Source organism: Nelumbo lutea, chromosome 6, assembly GCF_056320005.1.
Source record: "Nelumbo lutea isolate HS-2025 chromosome 6, American lotus-T2T, whole genome shotgun sequence".
NCBI lineage: Eukaryota > Viridiplantae > Streptophyta > Magnoliopsida > Proteales > Nelumbonaceae > Nelumbo > Nelumbo lutea.
In genome coordinates, this window is record NC_142689.1 from 16,660,875 (window position 1) to 16,685,194 (window position 24,320).

General features: G+C 37.8%; 1 protein-coding gene across 1 annotated transcript in view; it reads right to left on the reverse strand.

Annotated features, from left to right (window-relative positions):
- EMB2016 (mRNA methyltransferase EMB2016) overlaps positions 1-24,320 on the reverse strand; it is a 44,973-nt gene that overhangs the window by 20,311 nt on the left and 342 nt on the right. Inside the window, exons 2-14 of the mRNA XM_088952543.1 lie at positions 13,589-13,677; positions 11,800-11,923; positions 9,131-9,796; positions 8,660-9,028; positions 8,466-8,570; positions 8,177-8,359; positions 6,846-6,987; positions 6,576-6,757; positions 6,372-6,457; positions 6,233-6,281; positions 4,555-4,621; positions 3,974-4,452; positions 3,792-3,891 (exon numbers count right to left, since the gene is read on the reverse strand). Coding sequence (XP_088808669.1) covers positions 3,792-3,891; positions 3,974-4,452; positions 4,555-4,621; positions 6,233-6,281; positions 6,372-6,457; positions 6,576-6,757; positions 6,846-6,987; positions 8,177-8,359; positions 8,466-8,570; positions 8,660-9,028; positions 9,131-9,796; positions 11,800-11,923; positions 13,589-13,677 — 2,641 coding nt within the window. The remainder of the gene's footprint in view (positions 1-3,791; positions 3,892-3,973; positions 4,453-4,554; positions 4,622-6,232; positions 6,282-6,371; positions 6,458-6,575; positions 6,758-6,845; positions 6,988-8,176; positions 8,360-8,465; positions 8,571-8,659; positions 9,029-9,130; positions 9,797-11,799; positions 11,924-13,588; positions 13,678-24,320) is intronic.

The following is a 24,320-nucleotide window of genomic DNA, read 5'->3' on the forward strand; positions in this document are numbered from 1 at the left end:
ACCTCCATAAACATACCCAATATTTTAAAAGCACAAGGCGCAGAAAGAAGTGCAAGGGCCAACTTGTGCCCGAGGCACAAGGTGAGGCATGCGCCTTTTTGAAGCAAGGTGCAAAAATACAAAAAAAATGCTAATAAATCAAAAAATGTCAGAAAATGCAAAAAATAAAATAAAATATATATATTAAACATAATATTAATAAAAATACAAACTTTTTAAACTAAATGTTTTAAAAAACTATTATCTAAAATGAAAATACATAAACATAACATGTAAAGCGTATTCAAATGAAAATTTAAAAATAAAATCAAACATATAAAGCATTTTCAAGCATGTAAAACCCACAATCTCTTCTTTTTCCTCAATTGCATTACTTCAAGTAGCTAATGTGATGTAAAACATATAGCATTCCTGATTCTACACGCCACCTTTGTACCATGCCCCTCGAGGCAAGCCCAAACAAGTCCATGTTAGGGTCTTAAATTCTTAATTCTCACATAAATAATAGTGATTTTATAACTTTACTTGCCTTTCAAGAAGAATTTAAAAAGAGAAAAATTTTAAAAGGTGCATACCTGGGCTGAGGCACAAGGCGCATCAGGCACATGCCTAGGCACACCAGGCATGTGCCTTTTGAAAGGGTTGTGCCTAGGACCTAGGCAAGGCGCATACCCTAAAATGTGCCTTGCAAGTGTGCCTAGGTACGCCTTTTAAATCACTGAACATACTTAAGCTCCAAGCATGCAAAGGAATCACTAGAACTCAGATCCGAACTGCTCTCCTTCCTCATACCCAAAACACCGTACCAGCATTATAGAACCACCTGCTTAATCCCATATTATACTTCCTTGGAATCTCAAAATGTAGCAAGGAGAAATGACGCAGTCCAGTGGGAGCCAAATAGCAAGGAGAAATGAGGCTATACCTTAGATGTTAACGGAACGAGATAACAATAAATGGTTTGCATTCCCACCATCATTGAAGCAAAAGATGCACACATGAAGTGACAAGTACCGGTTGAATTTTATTCTCTAAAGCATCTCCCCAGTTCCCAATAAAAGGCTTTGTCCCTAGGAGGAGGTTGTGAAACCCTTTTTTTTTCTAACACTGAATATCAAAGTGATTGGGTTTTCTTTGAAAATGCCCACATTTACTTTCCAAGAAGTGCTATATTATTGTCCTTCACTCTCTGGTCTCTCCCTGATTCGAGACACCAGTCGTTTTTTCTATGTGAAAAAAGCTCTTTATCTGGGATGGGGTGTCTTGAAGGAAAAAACAATCGGTGTCTCAAATCAGGGAGAGACCAGAGAGTGAAGGAGCCTTTTTCACTATGATAGATTTGTCCTTGGGCCACAAACTTTCTTGACAACTGCCATAATACTCCTCAAACATCATAAATATTCCCCTCCCCTCAATTAACCAAAATAATTGTGTCATCTGCAAACCGTAAAAGCAACGTGGCTTTTCACACCCAACTCTAAAACCCCCAAACATCTCCTTTTTTTGTCAGATCTCTGCAACAATCTGCCAAGGATTTCTGCCACAAGAATAAACAGCAGATGATAAGGGATATCCTTGTCCAAGGCTCCAAACCCTCTAGTAGCACAAAATAAACCTCTAGCAGAAACACAGACAATGATGGAGAAATGTGTTGAAATTGCACAACTTATCATCCCTTCAATCCATGCTATTCCCAAACCCATCATGGTCTGTACACGAAGCTTTCCTTTCTGCTAGCTTTACTTCCTCGATCACTTTATTGGCTACTAAAATCTATTTCAAAATGTCTTCCACAAAATAATACTTTTTAAGATTATTTTATAAAAACCGATATGTCTAATCAGTCTGAACTAAGTTGGAGAAGTGGAACCCGTGTTTTGGGGATAAGCGAAATGAACATCATATTCACACTTCTTTGTTAATTTTTCATAATCAATGGAATTTCCCGAAAACATTCATGATATCACCACTTAACAATGTCCCAACATTCTTGATAAAAATATCACTAAAAACCATCTGGCCTTGGCACTTTTGATTTCTCATCCCAAAAACCACTGTTCTCACTTCCTCCATGAATAACTTTTTTCGATCAAAATTCACCATTTTTAAGGACAATATTCTATTGCAGTGATTAATGATGGGTCATCTTCTCCAAGATGGGTTATAAAAATTAAAGAAATAGGAAACTAAAATGTCTTCAATCTCAAGAATCCCTTGTCTAAACCCCACTGTTTATAAGCCTCAAAATGAAATTTTCCTTTATCTACTGGTAGCTAGAAAACAAAAGATTTACGTTGCCAGATTGATCCCAAAAAAAAAAAAAAGATTTATATTGCCATCTCCTTCTTTAGTTCACCCAAATCTCAATTTCTGTCTCCTACCGATTTGTGTGACAGGATCTCCTCAGAGTAAAAACTCTGCATGCACCCTGAAAGTACAAGCAACCAGCCACACATTGGGAATATCTCCCCATGATTTTTTTGGAGGGTAAAGGAGATATTCCCGATATGCAGCTGGATGTCATACACACAGTTTTTGCTTTCAGGAGATCCAGGCCTCTGATTTATTCACTCTTAGATATTTAGCTCACTCCATCTTCCATGACGATTGTTAAATTATGGACTCTTAAATAATTTCTCACTACTTAAAATCTATGCCCTTTGCCCTGCCCTAAGCTCTTCCAGTCCCTTCAACTTGCAATAGATCACTTCTTCTCACTAGTTCTGTAGATGATCCTCATTGCATACTACCTTAGTCTACTTTCACTTATTCTATCACTTATTGCATTGAAGCTACTTCCAAGTTCCTATAGATATGTCCATTTCTGATCCAATCCTTTTTAGTCTTTCACTCATTCTATCAACTATTGGACTTGGGGCTACGTCTAAGTTCCTGCAGATATGTCCCTTTCTGATCTAATCCTTTCTAGCTTTCCTGCTCATCCATCTCAACAACTGTATTTCTACTACACTCATTTTTTGGATATATTGGTTCTTGGTTGTCCAACATCTGCTCCAGACAGTATTGCTGCCCTTATAACAGTTCTATCAGATTCTCCTTTTGGCATGAGTTGCATTCTTTACTGTAATTCCATAGGCAACACCCTTCTGAATCTCTCCCTTGTTATGGATTATCAAACCAAGTTAACAAAATAGGTCACACTGGGATATATCTGCCAGTCTCCAATTCAAGAGGAGAGCCCCCAAACTACTCTATCTATCTCAATGCAGATCAAGGTGGTTAGCGGTACCAATTGCACATTCATGACAATAACAGGACTCCATAAAATCTCTACAATAGATAAGTTGTTTCTGCTCCCATAGCTCTACAGCTTTCATTTTTGTTTTTTCATCAGTAACAGATAAAGCTTAACTAGCATCCCAAGGAGATTTCTTTTCCTTTTTTTTTATCAATGAAATGAGCTTTCTTATTTGTTTTCTTAAATCCCAATTTGGCAGAGTTTCAACTAGATAGAATAGTAAAGGGCTATAAAATTTTAAGATTATATTACTCAAATCTCAAGAAAATAAATAGGCACATGTAACTATTAGGTCTCCTGCTGGTTGTAGCAGAGACTTGGGATTGAATCCCGCCTGCACCTGGATTGGGGGGTTTATGGGTTTGGGGGATGGGATACTCATTCCCTTGGAGCAAAAAAAAAAGAAAAGAAAATAAATAGGCACATATATCCCAGTTCACTGCCTTCAATTACAAGGAAAACCATGCCATTTGATATACTGCCAATGTATAGTAAAACCACATGAGAAATCAATGAGTGCTATCCAACTTACCATAAGTGTTGGATGACCTCTCGAGCATGAACTTACAGTTCACAAGAATGACATATATTAGAGTAACTGCACCTTCTTCATAAAGAGCACCAGCAACAGCCTTCACCAATAGAAACAATATTTAGCCCTGAATGTGTACTAATATATTAAAATCACACAGTGGTAAAGAACATAATTTATACCGGATTTTCTGAAATGAATGCTAAAATTCTAAATGCAGTTGTCAGCTGTGCTACAGAACTGTCACGAAGACTAACTCCTTCAAAGCTCTTATCAGAAATAAGTTTCCCAAGCATATTCTCTATAATCTGAATGTCAGAACCACTGGTATCTCCAACAACATTTTCGACATCCATAGAATCTGAGACTAGGACACTTGTTGAAGTTATGTGTGCATCTCCTCCAGAAGCTAAAACAGCAGCATACCGTAGAAGACCAATAGCCCCATTTTTCTGATAAACAACACCAGCATCAATCCATTCCAACAGCCTTGTTGGAGCATCCTTCCTGTTGGACCCTGGGGAAGATGAATGCAGAGCCTTATGAAGCTCCACAGCATGTTCAATCCAGGAACAGAGAGAAGAGGAAGTTGAATCGGTAACAATGACCTCAAATAGCTCAGCTGCTGAGTGAAAGATAGCAAGATTAAGTGGTGAGGAACCTGTCCAGGATTTCAAGTAAATGAGTATCAATCATCATGCACAGCTGAACAAGCAGAAAGTACAAATATTTAATGGGTAGAAGAAAGAATAGTTAGGCCTACCACTAGTTGGGGTCACTGGCTCCAATTCTTTCACTGAGTGCAGTGCTTCAAGCAACAGAGAAACTACCTGTAAAACATAATTCTAGTGTCACCCTCAATATGCCACCCTCCCAGTTTGGACACCAAAATGTATCAACCCAAGTCTTAGATGATCTGAAGACTAAAGCATTATCATTCTACAAATGATCAAGTTGCCTTCAATAAGATATTAATTGTTAATGTAGATTATGACCCAGAAAAGCCTGAAATAAAATGAGTTTGATGTTCTGCAATCTCATTCTATGAAAGCCAGAAATGTACCGAAGAAAATGTCTACTAAAGCATGGAAACCCATGGGCCAAAGAGTCAAGAAAGGTCAAATAGTCAAATGCTTAATTTAATTAATAGCAGTTCTTATAGATTTCATGAACATAGATCAAAGAAAATCACTAAGGAAGCTTTATAAAAGGGATTGTTGAGGTTAGTTAAAAGTATAACCGTCGATTGTCCAGTCAATCCAACAGATCAACCAATCAGACCCCAATACACAAGGTTTGAGTCTGTATTTTGAGTCCCAATTGTAACAGGATTGATGTTAAACCCACCCAAACAGCAGCTAATTGAAATGGATGTAATGGGTCCAATCAAACCAGATTGAAGCCGCAAACTCTCAACTTGTTAGTTTGACACTTAGCTTAGGTTTACCAAGCAAAAATAGACTGGACAGAGAAGAGAGATTAAATAATCAATAAAACAAGAAAAAGATAACTAGTAAATTGTGAAAGAGGAAGTACGGGATGGTTAAATGAAACAAAAGCAGATTAAAAGTCTAGAAACATCATTGGGATTTAGAACATAAAGATGTTATATGATCTCAAAAGGAGTACAATGGGAACCACCACAAGGGGAAAACTTGAAATTAAATTTTGATGGGTGTACCCTTGGTAATCCTAGTCAATCAGGAGTGAGGGGTTTTTAGAGATGGAAATGGCTCATTGGTGGCAGTTTTCTCATGTCTTATCGGTAATGGGAACTCGGTTAGAACTGAAGTACAGGCAGTTGGAGATGAAGGTGGTAATTAGTTCGTTGGCTGATATAAGCAGGGGAAAGTGGCAGTAGAAAGAAATTAAGGAGATCAGCTGATTGGAGAGTTATGGTTATCTCATACAATGGGTACAAAGATCAGCTAATGTATTGGCTGATAAGTTTGCTATACAAGAAAGTGGGTGGATAGTTTGTTCAGGGCTAAAACGTCAGCATTCCTGAACTAAGGTGGAAAAGTTGTAATTTAGGTATAGTTAAGATTGGTTCTTGTATGGCATTAGGTGGGGTTTCCCCACTAACTGGTTCTATATAATCTATTTATATCTAATACAATCTCCAGTTTAAAAAACATCAAAAAAAAATGTTCTGTTAATTATAAAAAAGTAGGGTAAAATCATTTTCCTATATAGATTTAGATTTTTATTAAAACCTTCTTAATTTTTTGACAAGTATAAAAAAGAAATAAGTTTTCAATTTACAATGGGATTCATAATTCTCTTCAATTCAACTTTGTCTACAATTTACAATAGAACTACGATTTTCAGAACATTGTTCAATTGTTTCTTGAAAGAAACTTCAAGGTTCTTGAATGTTAATGATAGCTGTTTGGTAAAACAGTTATGTGCAGTCCCTGTGGCTGCAACAATGGGAGTACCTCTGGAAACTGTCCTAGAGCCAACAAAGCCTGGCGTCCACAATCAGACCTGGCAATCATGTTACCAAAGTTTGTGAAAATAATTCACACAACATAAAAACTCAAATACATGAGAAAATAACTGAAATGACAGTTCCACCTGGACAGACCACATAACTCCCACAGAACCCACAGAAATTCTTCAGAGCAAGGAGACAATGAAAGCAAGCGGTCTATTGCATTCACCTGGATCCAAGAATGAGAAGACTTCAGATATTTATTATCAACATAGTCAGGAATATATAAATTAAAAGAAGAAAATGACAATCTTCAGAAACAAGATGACAGAAGTCACAGAACTAACCACTCGCATGTGCAGTTCAGTAATCATTCCAACCACCTGTGGGCGACACAAGAATCCCTTGGATATCAAAACTGATGCATACCGTAAAGGAACACAATCTTCCTTATTCACATCTTCAGCACCCTGAAGAGAAAGAGTTACAGCAGCAGCAACTTCAGGTTGAAGCAGTAGGAAAATCAGGCCTGAAAAGAAAGAAAGAGTAGAATGATTATCATGAAGACAAGTCAACGTTAAAAAAAAATCATAATACTGAGCAGAGGTTAACAATACCTGAACGACAAAAAAGAAGAGAAAGAATTATACGCTCAAACAACGATGTGATTTTCACAAAGGCATCCATAATATGTCCTTTCTCTGAACGCAAAATAGTAGAAGACAACAAAGCAGCCGATAAAGGAAGAAAACCCCTTTCCTGTTTTCACACAACTTTTGAGGTAAAAAATGTATACACAACACAAGTATGAGTGTGTGTGTGTGTGTGTGTGTGTGTGTGCATATGTCTCTGAATGGAAAAACACCAGAAATAACAGTAAATTCAGTAATGTGGTCAAATCAAAACTAACATCAAAGATAAAATAAAAGGCCATTACCCAATGTTGATCCCAGCTATCTGGGGTCATAGGAGGAGTAGACTGAATACAATCCTAACCTTTGGCATTTTTTGCACAAAGTGGCTGCTCTCATACTTGAACCAATGTTCTCATGTTTAACACCCGAGATTTTACCACTACACCAAGTAATGGCCCCTAATGTTCCTTTGGATCAAAACCCACAGAATTCATGATACATTCAGTCCCTTCAAATCCTAAGATTTGATCACTGAATCTTTATGATTCAGGCGATACGAATAAATTCAATTAAGAATTAGTTCTCTACTATGCCATTTCTCTGTTTCTTTTATGTTTGGGGGGGGGGGGGGGGGATACCACATAGGCAAGTAAGTTAAAAGGAGTTGATAAAAAAGTTTGAATTGATTCCGAATCTGAAAATCAACTTTGGAAAGAGCCGCATTGCAGGAATCAATTTGGAGGAGAGGGTGGTTGTGTTTGTGGCAGCCTGTATAGAGTGTTCTACCACCTCTTGGCCTTTAACCCATTTAGGTCTTCCCCCAGGTGCAAACCTTAAGGAGAATAGATTTTGGAACCCAGTCATAGAAAACTTAGAAAAGAAGATGTGTGGAAGAAGAGTATCAACTATCAACTAAATTGTTGAAGATGTAGTAGGCATTATGGCCCTCAGTTTGGCCAACTTGTCAACAATTTGATCACGCTATCATCTATACTATATTCAAAAATGCAGTTGTCCACGTCAGACACCTCATATTGCTTCCCAACCCTTTTAGAATTTTTTTTGAATTTTTAAAAATAAAAATAAATAAATATGGGTCTATTTAAGCTCGCCCAAAACCAATTCAGTTAAGAAACTAAATATAACATGAGCATCTTTTTCAACACCAGTCTGTGCATCAAACAGGTCTCTTCTAGTAAAGTTCCTTTAAATGTTACTTGTTTAAATACAACAAGCTTGGATAGCAAACATATGCTGAAGAAAACAGAGTTGTAAATTACCAAGAATGATGCATAGCTAAAAGGAACATATACCTTCAGCAGTGATAGTAAGTGTGGATCAATATCCCAATTTGAAAAGCAGCATTTAGACGATGCAATGAAGCCAATTGTTGCTTTGTAAGATAACAATCCTTCTGCTTGGCCAAGAATCAATGATCTGCTAACACTAGCCATTGGTGAAGGGTCTTCAATTGGCCCCCATGAATTTAACAACTTCTGCATCATACTCATTGACATATACAAATTAATAAGCCATGCAATTGACACAAATAACAACTACGTTCGTTAAAGAGCAGCTAAATGATGGATGCTTTCAACTAACCAAGAGTTTTTTAAGCTGAGATTTGGCACTGATAAGCTTGTCCAAAGTAATTTCAGAAACCCTACCAACAGCAGTTAGACCACCCAGTACATTAAGTATTGCAGCCTGCCAGAAAAAACAATGAGACTGAATTCCCCCTTCTACAGAAGCTAAAAATATAAGTGCAGCTTCCCCTATATCTTATAAGAATGTACCTCATATCTGGACACAATTTCATATGAATGCAAGCGGTGAAGTATATAAGTTGCAAGAGAAGCAACATCATGCCTCTGCTTCTGGAGTAACAACTTCAATATTTGATTATAGCCTTCACTACTACCAGTTGGCACATTCTCATCCTCACGAGGCCACCAACCCAAAAAGCCTTCACACCCAATGGCATGTCGAGTAGCTTGCTCAATAACTCCAAGCAGCATCAATTGAAGAGCTGTAGATTTCGGCATCTCATGGAAGAAAATATGTACAAGCTGCTCCATTCCTCCACCATTCACAAAGTGAAAGCAACTCTCCCTAGTGGAGCACAAGAGAAAAACTACAGCCAGTAGTACAATCATGTTCTTTTTCTGCAAAACAAGATCAGAGGTCAGAAATACAACACAAACTATTATACATGACAACTGATTTCTCTTTACATTTTGCTTTTTACCAGCTAGAATACAAATCACCTGAGAAAGCACTGGAAACCCAAAAGTTGCATACTTCATTTTCATGCACAAATGTTTGTTGAACACCTGACTTAACAGTTCTGAAGTTGCCAAATCAGCAGCAAAATCAAGAACAAGTCCCTCTCCAGATGCCTCAACAGATAAATTCCCTGATTCATGTTGAAGCAATTTATAAACCTCAAGGAGATCACTTTTAGCATCAATAAGAACACGGTGTGATTCTTCCTTGCGATGTACGGAGCTGCTTTTCTTGTATTGACTCCAACAAACTGCAGCACCATTCCTACTACTGGCATATGAAGAAACTGATGATACAACAGTATTTACAACTTTATTTATACCATCCCCAGAATCTGACAATTCAAATATCTTAAGAACAAGTTGAATGAACTGTTTCATCTCGATAGAAAGGTCTAACTCGGCAACTGGCAAAGATAATGATTTTAGGGAGAATATCGACTCCTCAAATGATAGCTTGTTTGAATGCAATGCAGGAGGAAGGTCCTCAAGCTTTCCTTCAGATGGCAAACAAACCTGGTTAGCTAAAGAACTATCCAAATCAAATTCTATATTGAACTGTCCCAGATCCTCTGCTGTGTTGCCATATATGACCAAGGTAAGGCTGCGGTAACTGCCCCGTACAACCAAATGGTTTGTCACTACAGCCTGCATCCAATTAGAGTATTGCTCTTAAAATGCCATGAAGTTAAGACACAACAACAGATAGACAAAATCACAAGAGTTGGACCAACCCCACTACTATTCCCCAGAAGAAATCATTCTTTCTGGAGATTTTATGGAAACTTGATATTCCAATATCAAAATCCATCAAAGTTAAAAGACAATAATAAATATTTGCTTGAACAAAGAAGAAACATTCCATATTTCTTTAATTGGTACAGAAAAGATAACCTTGGGAGTAACCACACAAATCAAAGATCTATGAGCCAAGATGGTAAACCAAATTGTACAAGAATGAATAGAAAGAGGCAAGTAGAACAGTTGAGGAAAAGTCAATTATGTTTGGACAAACAAAAGAAAGCATGAGTTTTCATAAATTAAGAAATGTTATGTTTGAGACCCACTACAAATGGCTTCCTAGACCCATATATCTGCACTCTCTATTCAAAATCTAGGATTACAGTAAGCCTAAACTTACCCAGGTCTAATACATTCTTTGGTTGTTAAACACTACACAGGAAACACCACAAATTCGTTGCTGAACTTAAATATTGATTACACTTTCCAAGATATTAATTGATACAGGACTTTTTTATCAGTAGATACAGGGATTTAAAAAACGACTTTCTAAGCTTCACCTCTGACTCAACAAACTTCATTTAAGGAAATAACTACTAGAAACTAAAATTACTTACATTACCCATGTTTAAGAAGACTAGAAAATTCCATGTACTCATTAAAAAAATACTAGAATATCCATTTTGAAGTTACCATTTTACCCTTTCTTGTCAATCCAAATTACCATCCTTGGAACTAAAACCTTAATATCATGACTAAGAAATCGGTCAAAAAGCCAAATCTATATTATATAGAAAAAGGGCCAGTTCTGTGTCAGCAGTTTTTCTCTCCTCACCATTGTGTCTCAAGACCCTATCACACAATTACATTAGAAAGTGAAATATGGAGTATCCATTAAAATGTTTCCAATTTTTAATCTCCCAAGTCATACCATCTATTAAATCTCTCCTTAATCTTCTCTTTATCAACTGCTCCATTAATTACCAAATACAGGGAATTGAATGAAGTGGGTTGACCTGAAATCTACCCTGAACAGTATCTATATTTAGTGAGTTTGTATTGATAAAATGACTGAATCCAAAATGAATTGGATGTGTGTTTGCTTCCATGGACCTTATCCAGACTGGAACAACATATATCCTATAGATCCATGGACCATATGCAAATATAAAAGTTGTACCCCATTTTCTTACCATTAATAGTAATCTGCATCAATGTTTTAAAAGAAAATATCCGAAAATGGAATTGCCTTTCCCTCCGGGTGACATGTCATTGGTTCAACCATTCAGGTCAAATAAGTCATACCAAGATATCATAAATCAAATTTCAAAGACATGAAAAAAGAAATAAATATGCATAAAAATGGGAAAATCACATATTTGTATAATATTATATATTCTTCATATTTAACAAACAAAAATAAGTGTGATAAATGAGAATTACTGTTAATGATGTAAATGACTAAAAATGCAAAAAAAAAAGAAAATTAAAGCCAATCCCATGGCATGCTGACTAGGTTAAATGGTTCAGCAGTACTACAACCAGCTGGACCACCAAGTTAGCACTAAACAGTCCTTGACAACACTGCAACACTCTGAACTTCTATATTTTCCTTCAATTTCTTACTTCTAAATTCTTATATTATTAATGAAATTTAACATGCACTTAAGGCCATGCTCTTGTCACGTGAATTCCAGAGTTTGATCTATCAGACACTTTTGGACACTCAAAAACTTTACATGTAATTGGAGTAAGGCAACCTGTCAAACTAATAGAAAAGAATAGAAAACAAGGAGACTTAAGGCTATCAACAGAGGGTAGAAAATTGTAGAAGGCATTCAATACAAAACACAACTAATAAGAGAATGGAAACAATAATACGAAGGGCAAACAAGAATTTATCTTAGTACCTCCACTTCAAGAACATTTGATGAAGAAGGAGAATATAGAAAAGGCTGGCAGAGACGCCTAAACCTGGTTTCCCCTTCACATTGAACAAAAACCTCCAAAGCAAATGATGGAGGTGAAGTGGCCCTGTAGGTACAAAAACCGAAGTGAGACCAAACAACCATAGATTTGCCAGAATATGAGCAAACTCTTCAAACCAGTAATATAATAAAGACAGGACAACATCAGGTCAGAAACCCAAAAACTACTCATTCAAAACCCAAAAGAATGTCTCATGTTTTTATTTGGAAAAAGTTACCTGATTATATTAAAAAAGAAGACAAGCACATGAGGAGATGTACATGCTATTACAGGGGCCGATTTCTTTCACTGTACATTATTTCCCTAAAGGTACCCAATTTAGCTAAACCATCAGCTGCAGTATTTAATTCTCTGGAGATCCAGATTAAATTTACAGTCATGGTGTTCAGAATATCTCTGGCCTCAGCCAAGTAATGAGCTGGTCTCCAAGGGCCTCCCACCTTCTCCCCTAGCAATCTTATTGTGTTTGCAGAGTCTCCTTTAATGGTTAGAGCAGACCAGCCTTCTCTTTAGCAACATTGAATCAAGCTGCACTTGTTATTTGAGTAGTCCAGCATTGAATCAAGAGAATTGCTCCATAAAAGTTTAGTACAATGTTGGAAAATTCCAACCAAGCCCAAATGCCAAGATTTACATTTTTGCCCAGAAGCAGAATAATTGATGCCTGTTAACCCAAGTACTTTTACATAACATTTCCTTTTCATCTCCTAGATTATTTGACATAAATGAACAGCTAATATACAAGATGAATGAAATATTTGTATCAAATGTTACTTGTAACAAAGGCAACATTTTAGATCCCTTTTTTACTAAGTACATAATGTTAGATTTCAAAAATATGAACTACTTTAATAGTATATACTTTTTTTATAAATGTGTATATGAGTCCATGTGTTCTCATCTTGCCAAGTTAGACTCTTAGTGTCAACTCCTGTATCTGTGTCAACTGGCGTATACAGGGCATGTGCCAACTCCTGTATCTGTGTCAACTGGTGTCATCTCATATTCAAATGAATGCAAAGTAATTCAAACAATCAAAGAAATAGAGCCCCCACTTCTATTTATAATACTGTATTGTAAGTACTATAATAAACAAGTTTGGACCTCCTCTGTATTATGTTAATTTGTAATGGCAAACATGGTAAAATTAAGCAACTAGTACTATTTATAATATTTATAACATTTTGTTATCAAAAACTAGCTTACAAGGTAAGAGCATATAAAGCATATGCCTACTAAAGTACAACAGAGATGTATGCCTTTATAAGCACCTCTATACTAGAGGCATACACCTCAAGCATGTCAGTGCCTCTTTTGTATGCTTCAAAAATTTTCCTTAGCACCTTGCCTGGAGGTGCTTTTTAGAGCAATGTTGCAAAGGAAAAAGGAAATCACTTGCAACCATCACAATGGTCAGAATATACTAACAATACTACTAATTTACCAATATCCATAGAATACAAACCAGACATTTTATGATAAGATATAAATATAATTTAAATAAAAAGAAAGAGGCTGAAAAAAAAATAGGCAATTTGCTAACAGCCCAAATACAATCTTCGAATTTACTAAAAAAATAATATTCGGTTTCTATTTATTCTTCAAAATGAAAAGACAATTGAAAACCAGAGACTATAAGGCTATTGCAAGCAAAATAATTGAAAATGAAATAAATCATCAAGAACCAGGTACTATGACCACAAGACATACCCAACAAGTGTTATGGCTGAAGAGGTCGACGATGCATTCTGTTCAAGGAACTCACAGCCAGTAATAACAATGGGCTCTGCAAACATTACCTGAAAAGATAATGAACATGCTAAAATATGTTCAACTAGAACATGCATTACAGTAAATTAAAACCACAAAGCAGAAATTAAAAAACCACAACAACTTATAAAACCATTAAGATGTTATCACAATCACAACACCATGACAAAGCAGAGGCCACGAAATAGTTGTCAAGGCAGCAATAAGAAACAGAGCAGAAGGGTTCCACCTTGTCACCTGTGCTTAGGCAGGCGTCTAGGAACCAATAGGTTGGTTGTTTCTTTGACAAATAAGATCCACAATTTATTGGAAATAATCCATGTTAATATGTGCTATATATTTAGTTTCTTATTTTTTAATTGAAAATTAGTAAAGAAAGCTAATAATGATAAGTTTTGCATATAGACGCATTACATCATAAATTTAACAAGGCAATATCACTTTTAATCATAAATTTCAATATCTTTTTGATAAGTAAAGGTTTTATTAAATCAAAACATAAATTTCAATATTGTGTATTATTAATTCCATTCAGCAAAGCAGTCGAATATTTAAAACCATAAATGTTCATAATAACAAGTCAATAGCACATTGAATCCAGCAAACAAACATTACAACACATTGAATCCATGCAATAAACAAATATTAATGAATGTGATTCCCTCATTCTTTTGATGTCAAAACTGGAAACTGTATTTTTGTACCAAAATACTCTTGATGTTAGAGTTTGGACTCCATCCTCTGGTGGTTTTCTCTCTTGTGCCTCTTTCTTTAACCTTTTAGTTCACTCTGATTCTTGGGGGTGAATATTCCAGTAAAGAGAATTTAATCTCCTGTCCTTTCGTATTTTGTGTTTGGGATTTTTTCTGTTCTCTCTTTGGCTGTAGATGGGTCCCCCCACAAGAAGTGGTAAGTATATTCAATCCCAATTATTGATCAAAAAAAAAAAGTATATTCAATCCCAACTTCCTGAGGCTCAGGGAAAAGAAAGGAAAGATCATGTGGAAGGCAGTAAGAGTAGCAATGATTGGATGATATGGGAAGAAAGAAACAATAAACTAGTGAATGAAAAGAACAGGTCTAACCGTCTAAGGAGGAACTAACTGAAGCCATCTTAGTTAGAGCTGTACATTGGAGTTATTCAGAGACTTTTCAGTCATAACATTGTTAGAACTTGGTCTGGAGTAGCACAAGTTAGACGCATTGAAGAAGTGAGAATGGACAGGAAACCCCTGGCTGTAAATAAGTTGAAGCTGAACTTTGATGCAGCTCTATGGGCAATCCGGGAAGAGCAGGCATTGAGGGAATTATTAGAAAACACCAAGCAGTGGTGGTAGTGATGTTTTCAGATCCAATTGGCTTAGGGGACTCAGTCAAGGCTGAAATAATGGCACTCACACAAGGAATGTGACTAGCACTACAGCTGAAGTTGACGGAGATTCACAACTAGTTATTCGTTGGACAAAGCAAGTCAAATCAGCAGCTTGGAAGTATCAACAAACTTCTATGGAAATTGATGTCATAGCAAAGCAAATAAATTCTAGTGTCAGTTGGGTGAGAAGAACTGCAAATGAGGTGGCAGATGTTCTAGCTAAACAAGGAGTTGATAGACCTAATTTATTTTGGGTGTAAACTCATGTGACTATGGTGTGTTGGAAATCTCCAACAGTTGTACTAAGCTCAGTATTTTAAAAGCACAAGGGCCAATTTGCGCCTGAGACGCAAGGCGCAAGGCGAGGTGCACGCCTTTCTAAGCAAGGTGCAAAATTACAAAATAAGTCAGAAAATTCAAAAAAAATGCAAAAAATTTTAAAATATGCAAAAAAATCAAAAAATAATAAACATAATGTTAATAAAAAATATAAACTTAAATTTTAAAATAAATGTTTTAAAAAACCTATTATCTAAAATTATAATACATGAGCATAACATGTAAAGCGTATTCAAATGAAAATTTAAAAATAAAATCAAACATATAAAGCATTTTCAAGCATGTAAAACCCACAATCTCTTTTTTTTTTTTTGATAAATAACAGAGACTTCTATTAAAAGATAATAATAGAAAGGTACAAAAGGAGGGGTAAAAATTCTTAACCCTCCCAAGAAAGCAATTCAGATTACAATGTTGCCCAGAAAAAATTAACTCTTCTTACCCCTTTGTTTGGCCAATGAATCTACCAAGGAGTTGGCACACCTCTTTATCCATTGAAACTTGACTTCCATATTTTGGGTAAGATATCTAACTTTCTTTTCTTCATTCAAAAACTTCCACAGACTAGAAGTATCCTTCATCAACCAATTTATAGCCAACTTAGAGTCACCTTCCACTATCAATTTTCTGATATTTAACTCTTGCGCTCTTTTTAACCCTTCCAAGACAGCCAATATTTCAGCTCTAAGAGAGTCCCCCCATCCAATAGAACCAGAATACAATGCAATAATTCGACCTTCATCATCTTTGAAGGCTCCCCCTATACCCGACAGACCTGGATTTCCTTCACTACTACCATCAAAGTTTAGTTTAGTGAAACCTGAAACTGGAGGGGACCAAACTGGGTGGGATACATTCTTTCTTGGAGCTGACCAAGCCACTTCTTTCCACTTCCTGATGATGTCTCCTTCTGAATAATTTTCAAAACTTTGCAAAGTTTTAACCCAATGGATCACCCTTATAAAAATCAGTTCAATGATTACACCCTTATTTCTTTCTTTCCCATGAAAGGTCCATTGATTCCTTTTCTCCCAAACTGTCCAACATACAGCTGCTCTTACACACCTCTACAGAATTTTCTCTCTCTTCTTCAGCCCCCTAACAGTAGTAGAATGAAATATGCTTTGAACATTTGGGGGAGGGGTCCACCTGCCACCAAAAAGAGAGAAAAACCAACACCAGATTTCTGAAACAAATGGGCAAGAAACCAATAAGTGATAGCAAGTCTCACCATTCTTCTTACAAAGGATGCACCAATGTGGGAATAAACACCAATTAGGCCTTTTTCTTTTAAGTAAGTCGCAAGTGTTACACTTTTCAAGGAAAGCTTCCCAACAAAAAACACTAATTCTGGGAGGAATTGGTCTACCCCAGACTTCCAAAACTGGAAAAGGGATTCCAAAGACAGGAGGGGAATGATCCAGTTCCTTGAAGAAAGAGGAGCAAGAGAAGATACCTGAAGGAGAATTAGCCCAAATCCTACTATCCCTCCTAAGGGGGTCAATAACCACCCCCTCAAGGATATTTAGTAGGTCAGCAATGAGGTTCAGTTCCGATTCTCTAAGGGCCCTTCTAAAACCCAAATTCCAATCAATGGTTGAATTAGAGGTGGTCAAAACAGTGGAGACCGTAAATCGAGATAAAGAATACAAGGAAGGGAAAAGTTCTTTCAACGGAGTGCTTCCCACCCAAACATGATCCCAAAATTTCACTCAGTTACCAAAGCACATATCATACCTGATTAAAGGAAGAAAAGAAGGAAGTATGGCATGAATTGATTTCCAAGGAGAAGCTCTCGTAGCCCTAGTTGAACTCCAGAGTCCCAGCCATCCGCCGCTTGCCCATGAATACTTAAGACAACTTGAGCCCATAATTTATCCCTTTCCAAAGTCAATCTCCAAAGCCATTTTCCCAGCAGAGCTTCATTCTTTTTTTGCAAATTGCCTAAAGCAAGCCCACCATCACTTTTTGTTTTGGTAACTATATCCCACCTGACCCTATGATCCTTTTTCTCCTCTCCTGGTTCCCATAAGAAGTCTCTCATCAACTTTTCCAAAATTCCACATATTCCTTTGGGCATTTTAAACACCAAAAAAAGTATACAGACAGATTTGTCAATGTGGACATAATCAGGGTTATTCTACCTCCCATGGATAGGAAATTTTTCTTCTAAGATGCTAACCTCTTTTTTTCCGTAATTGCATTGCTTCAAGTAGCTAATTTGATGTAAAACATATTGCATTCTTGATTCTATGAGTTGCTTTTGTACAACACCCCTCAAGGCAAGCCTGAACAAGTCTATGTTAGGGTCTGAAATTCTTATTTCTCACATAAAAAATAATGATTTTATAACTTTCATTGCCTTTTAAGAAGATATTTTATTGAAATGAATGAATGAACAACATTAGCAAATGGGGGGGGGTGTTTCGGGAGCAAGCGAAGTGAGTGAACCAAAGCAGAGTACATAAGATATTAAATGGCGAACACCCCCTAAATGAGTATATGTATCATAGAGCATGAATAAAGTACAACACAGTACATAAGATATTAAAAGGTGCCTGCCTAGCACTTTTCCTTGATCAAGAAGGTGCCAAACATGTATGCAAAAAGAGAATTATAAGAAAACATCACCCAGAAAACACCTTGTCACCTAGGCATCACTTGTGCACCAACTTAGGTTTTGCATTGACAACTATGGGGTACAGGAATATCATGATCATCCAAGCCTTATCCCAATTGATATGGGGTCAAATGGTTAACAAGAACATGATAATAAGAATACTTTGGGTTCCAAGAGCTAAAAAGGAGTCAATAAGGGCAGTTGTATTGGGCTCTGTACAAAATTGTTATATTGTGGAGAGGTAGGTAAACAAATCAAATGGTTTACGAGGTACCTCTCTTTGGGATCCTAATGTGTACATATATTCTGTTTATATTAATGAAATCAGTTACTTGTTACTTATCAAAAAAAAAAACATTTGGTCAATGCAGTTCATTGGATAAAATCCATAAGATTTTTTTCCGAAAATGGTGAGGAATGTATTTCAATACTGGAAACGAAACAAAAGTATTACAAGGCATAGCCCCCTGTACACAAGATTCTGCACCCACAAGATTGTAAATTAATATATGATCATCACTAGGATACTATGGCCATGTTTGGGAGTGCTTATTGAATAAGTGCTTGAAACAAATGCTTATTTGAATAAGCACTTATTTGCATTTGGCACCCAACTTTTTCATATTGGGCATTTGGTGCTCTTTTTCTACAATAAGCACTTCTGACTCTTTTGTCCTTCAATTTCTTTCAAAATTTCAAAATACCCTGAAGCTCTCTGAGCTCCTCATCTGAATTTGCATTCTTTGTTGAATGCTAACTCTGAGTTTCCTTCCATTTTCAATCTAAATAACAATTCACATTTCAATGTAAAGTAAACAAGACCCAAAATCCCCAAAGTTTCTTTCATACAGTGGGAGAAGGGTAACCCCATTTCTTTTGCTCCCATTTTCTTCCCTCTCAAAAGCAAACCAAATTCTTTGCTTGGAGAGTGGAGCTGAAGCCATAAAAATTTGGATGTCCTAGAAAAGCATAAATGGGTATAGAGAGATACAAGGAGAGTGGGAGCTTCCTCATCTCAGACGCTCAAGCCATCCACTCCACATTGCTTGTATGTCAGTGATTGCTTCCTTGGACTAATCACTATTGCACAATCCACTGCAACCTGAACTCTAAGCAAAGTGATATCCAAAATCCAGATCTTTTCCCCAACATCACAAGCAATCCTGAGCTCACCCCAGTCATTAAGAGAGGCATCTTTGACCAAATCAGTGGCATTCGCCAAAAACAAGTTGGCTTTGTTGAAACCCACGGTGGTATCCACCCACCTCACACTGTGTGCTGGCTTATAAAACCATGGCATCGTTGCTGATGAGGGCAGATTTGGCCCTCCAATGAAATTGCAACATGTGGCACCTCGTGACAACTAGGCAAACACCCAAGCAACAACTTACCAAGTTGGATACCCGGGCACCGGTCTGGCCAACCTGGCGCGACCCGAATGCGACCTGCGCAACCTGGTGCGGCCTGCGCGCAACCTGGCGCGGCCTGCGAGACCTGGCCGGATTAGCCTGGCACATGATCCGACCTGGCCGACCTAGCCGCCCATAAGATGCCCATCAATGAACCACAACGGCTTACCCCGCGAGCTCGGTAGCTCACCAAGGAGCTCGGTAGCTCACCAAAGAGCTGGCCAAGGAGCTAGGCAGTTCTCCAAGGAGATCGCCACCAAGGAGCCAGGCAGCTCGGCAAAGCTCGCCACAAGCAGCTCGGCATAGCTCCCCCGGGCAGCTCACCACTTGTAGGGTAGCTCGGTACAGAAGAGTAGTTTGGCGCATCGCAGGAAGATCTCCCGTCTGGCAACCTGTCCCAGACACCGACCCGCCAACTGACACAGGCGCCGACCTGACAACCTGGCCCAGGCAACGACCTGGCCGCCTGACACAAGCGCCAGCCTGACAACCTCGAGGAGTTCACCACCGTACCCCGGTTCTGACGGGATATGACGAGTCTTACCGTTTCAAGGCTTTTCACCCACCTAACCCGCGAGGACACCACTATATAGGGACTCCGACCCCCAAAGCCAAGAGAGGGGAAAAAAAAGGATGGTAACCCCTGCTCGCTCTCTCATTTCTCTCCGAGCTCTCTGTAATCAGAATGCTAACTTAGGCATCGGAGAGTCCCCGCCGGGAAAATACCCCCGGGTCCTCTGATTCAGTTCTCGTAGGTCCCTCAGCTCCCGCCGCCTACAAAGGAGAGGAAACCACCTCTGCAGTCGGGTTGCGCTGCACCAGGGAGCTCCACCATCCTCTGAGTTGCAAGCCGCCTAGGAGCAAGTCAAATGACGAGTCCACCAGGCAGTTCTCCCCTAGGGAGTTCGCCACCAGGCAGCTCGCCACCAGGCAGTTCTCCCCCAAGGAGTTCGCCACCAAGTAGCTCTACACCAAGGAGCTCGCCACCAAGCAATTCGTCACCAAGTAGCTCTCCACCAGGGAGCTCGCCACCAAGTAGTTCTCCACCAGGGAGTTCGCCACCAAGTAGCTCATCACCAAGGCACGTCACCACCGGGTCAAATAACGAGGTACTTAGCCAAAAAAAAATTTATACATCACAAAAAATTGGTACGTGACCAGAAACGGTTACATCAGTTGCCACCCTGAGCGGAACCCCTTTATACATCAAGTAGAACCACGACTCACTATACTTGATGCCCACCTTGAGTATATCTCTAGTAAAGAAGAAATACGCCATATCAGGTCGAAGAAGAGCTCCGACGACTTCTCTCCTTTGCCACTGGTTGCAAAAGGCAAAGGAAGAAAGCCTTGATATGTCAAACCTTAAGCTTTTACTTTTGAAGGGCATAATTGGAAATTTCAAAAATAAATGGAGACTTTTTTTGTAGAAAAAAAAATCAAAAAAGTGCTCATTGTTTAAGCATTTAAAAAAAAAAAAAAGCTAGAAATTTGGGCTTAAAAAATAAGCGCTTATTTTTAAGCACTCCCAAACTTGGCTTATGATTGAAAAAAAATAAAGAAAAGAAAACAGCTGTAATAGACTCCTTTGAAGACTTTCAGAATTGACAGCCAAGGGTAAATTGTACCACAGATTCCTCTGAAGCCAACACCTGATCAAAAATCCGATCATTTCACTCCTTCCAAACATTTCAAATGATTACAGAAGATATGGTCTCCTAAATGGATCTCCCCTTCCTATTTAGACCAGTCGGATGTCAACCCCCAAAACAAACCTAACAAAATTGCTAGTAGACACTCCTTGATACCAAAAGGGCAAAGCATCTCATAATCTGGTTCATAGAGAGCACACAAGAATTTATAGTGCAGAAATAAGTGATCAGCAGTTTCCACCTCTTGCTGATATAACAAACATTCCACTAAATCCAAAATAATCCCTCTCCTACTCAGACTGTCCCTTGCCACACACTTACCTAAGGCAGTCAACCATACCATATAGACAACCTTTGTGGGAATTTGAGGAAGCCACACCTTTGAACATGAGAAAAGATAGATTGGCTGGCCTTGTAGAGACTTGTAAAGGATTTGATTGAGAAGGCACCAGAGGATTCAAACATCCAGATCCTCTTGTCCTCCTGACTCACATCAGGTTTTACCTTTTGAATCACAGAGTAAAAGCACCACCATTTCTTCCACCTCCCAGTCATTTATATTCTTCTAAAAACAAATTTTTTTATTGGACTAATAAAGAATTCCATACCAAATGATCATTTGACACATGAAAACAATCTACCACAGAAGAGTTTCTGTTCTTAACAGCCAAAAAAAAGGCTAGAAACAACTCCACAAACAGTCTGTTAGCACACCAGAGAGAATCTGACTCGTTGACCATTTTCTTGGATAAGTAAAAAGAAAACTGTCATTAGCCAAACCAAAAAAAAGATAAAATCCAGATAGAGTGTTGAGACAACACACACTTACAAAACACAACTCAGAACTATTGACATACACACAATACATCAGTAAAAGAAATTATCAATGTCATATCACAACTTTGTAACTCTAACACCTCCCATAGTCTTTCCCCCAAGTCTTCCTTTTTATTTTGAGCAAATTCTGGATGAACCAACACCCATTCAGAAGAAGCTTTGCCAATACCGCCACTAATCTTGTCAGACTCCAGCACTTGTATTCGAAGAATCTTTTATTTCTTTCTTTTCAAATGCACCAGCCAATAGCAAATGTGATGTAGCTCCAAAGCACTCTAGCCTTCTTACTACCTCTAGTCTTTGTCTACAAGGAGAAAATTTGTGAAGGAAAAGCAGGCTATAGATATCTCACACAAATAAAGCTGAAAACAACTTCCAAATGAAGCCAACCACTTTATATAGAATAAATAAATGATTCATTGACCATTATCCACCGTATACCTTATTCCTTTTGAGAAATGGTTATTGGCTTATAGCTTCTCTCCACCCCTTTCAGGCACAGCCATATGACTCCAGCCTCGGGTCCCAATTTAGATTTCTTGACCCATATTTGGCCACTATGGTCTATCTCCATAATTTGTCAGCTTGCTCATTGAATCACCAAACCCTAGTAGGGTTACATTTACCAATCTCAATTTTCTCATACCCAACCCACCCCAACTCTTAGGTGAGCACAACTTGCTCTAATTCGCCAGATGGATTTTATCTTCCTCACTCCAGCCTTTCCATAGAAAATTTCTCATCTTTCTTTCTGTTGTGCTGACACTCAAGTTGGAAGTGGGAAGAGGGATAAAAAGTGGAAAGGCCAGAAAGCATGCTGTTCAACAATGTGTTCCCCCTCCTTTAGATAAGCATTTCAATTTCCATTATGTCAACTCTTATCGAACGTTTCCAATATAGGATCCCACACAGCTTTGGAGATACACCTTTGATTTAATGGCAACCCCAAGTATCTTAGGCAACTTACCCACTTTACAGCCCAAAATTTCTGCAAGGAACTTAGTACCTTGTGCATCACCCACTGGCCACCACCACCAACTCACTCTTGTGCATATTGAGACAAAAGGCCTAAACCACTTCAAACCAGGTCAAAATACATTTTAGATGTATTATTTGCCCCTGTGAAGCTCCACAGAAGAATAGCATATCATCTGTAACGTAAAAGAATAATTCTCTCAGCTGTTTCGCTCGCTCTAAATAATAGCATATCATCTGTAACGTAAAAGAAAAATTTTCTCAGCTGTTTCGCTTGCTCTAAATCCTTCCACAAAGCTCCCATCTCCTGCCCTAGAAATCAATCATTTCAGTTCCCTTGTAACATATATGAACAGATATGGGGACAAAGGGTGCCCATAGTTCAGACCCCTTGAACTGAAAAACTGCCCATGGACAGCCCCAAAGTCCACTTTTAAGTTAAGAAGACTCTCAAAGCATTTGATCAAAAGTTGAAGATAACGACCACCTTCCCCCTATCCTCACAAAAGATTATAATATCTTCCGCAAATTGCATATGCTTAATCATTATTCTATCCCTACCTACTCTCCAACCTCTAACTAATTCACGATTTCACATATATCCACTCTTGAAAACAACCTGCTAGAAACATCAGTGATAGCTGTGGACAAGAAAATGAGGCAAAGGATCCCCTTGTTTTAGTCAAATCTTGGTAGGAAAGAGGTTTTTAGTGACATCTTTACCAAGCATCCCATTATCCATTTCCTCCACTATGTCCCAAACCAACATTTGTCCTTTCCAAAAGCCAAGAAAGACCAATCCTTCTCAAGTCTTGATAACTCTGATTTGCAACAAAGAGTTGGTCTACAATTTGTTCTCCCTCTCTAACCTTCTTTAGTTGCTAAATTGATATGATTATATATCATTTTTTAAAGTATCAAAATTAATATAATTAAAATATTATTGATTTTCCATGTTTACAGAGGAAATTTAGTGTTACTAATAAAGAAAAATGCTATTTTCTAATTAATATGCATGCTGAATTGTATATAGAACTAGAGAATTAGGGAGTACTTAGTTTTACAAACACAGGATTAAGGCTGATATGTTCTCTAGGATTTGAAAGGATATGAGTGGCAGATGACCTCTTTATCAGCAACAAACTGGAAACAATTTATTTGCTTAATATGATAAGTAGAGGTAACCCCATCATATAATACAAAACAATGCCTAGCACTGAGCACTTGCATCAGAAACAGGAAAAAGAGTACAACTGAAAAGAGCAAATAAAAGCAGCCAAAATCTATAACCCCGCATAAGAGATTCTCCTAAATTTATGACAGTGGAAGATGAATTTTTTCTAGTTATCATTACATGGGTGAAAGAAATTTCTTTAGGCCTTGTGGTATCAAATTTGAGAAAATATACAAAATCCATGAACAAAAGGCAGTGCTAGAAGCATACTAAAAAGAGTAAAAAAATATAGAA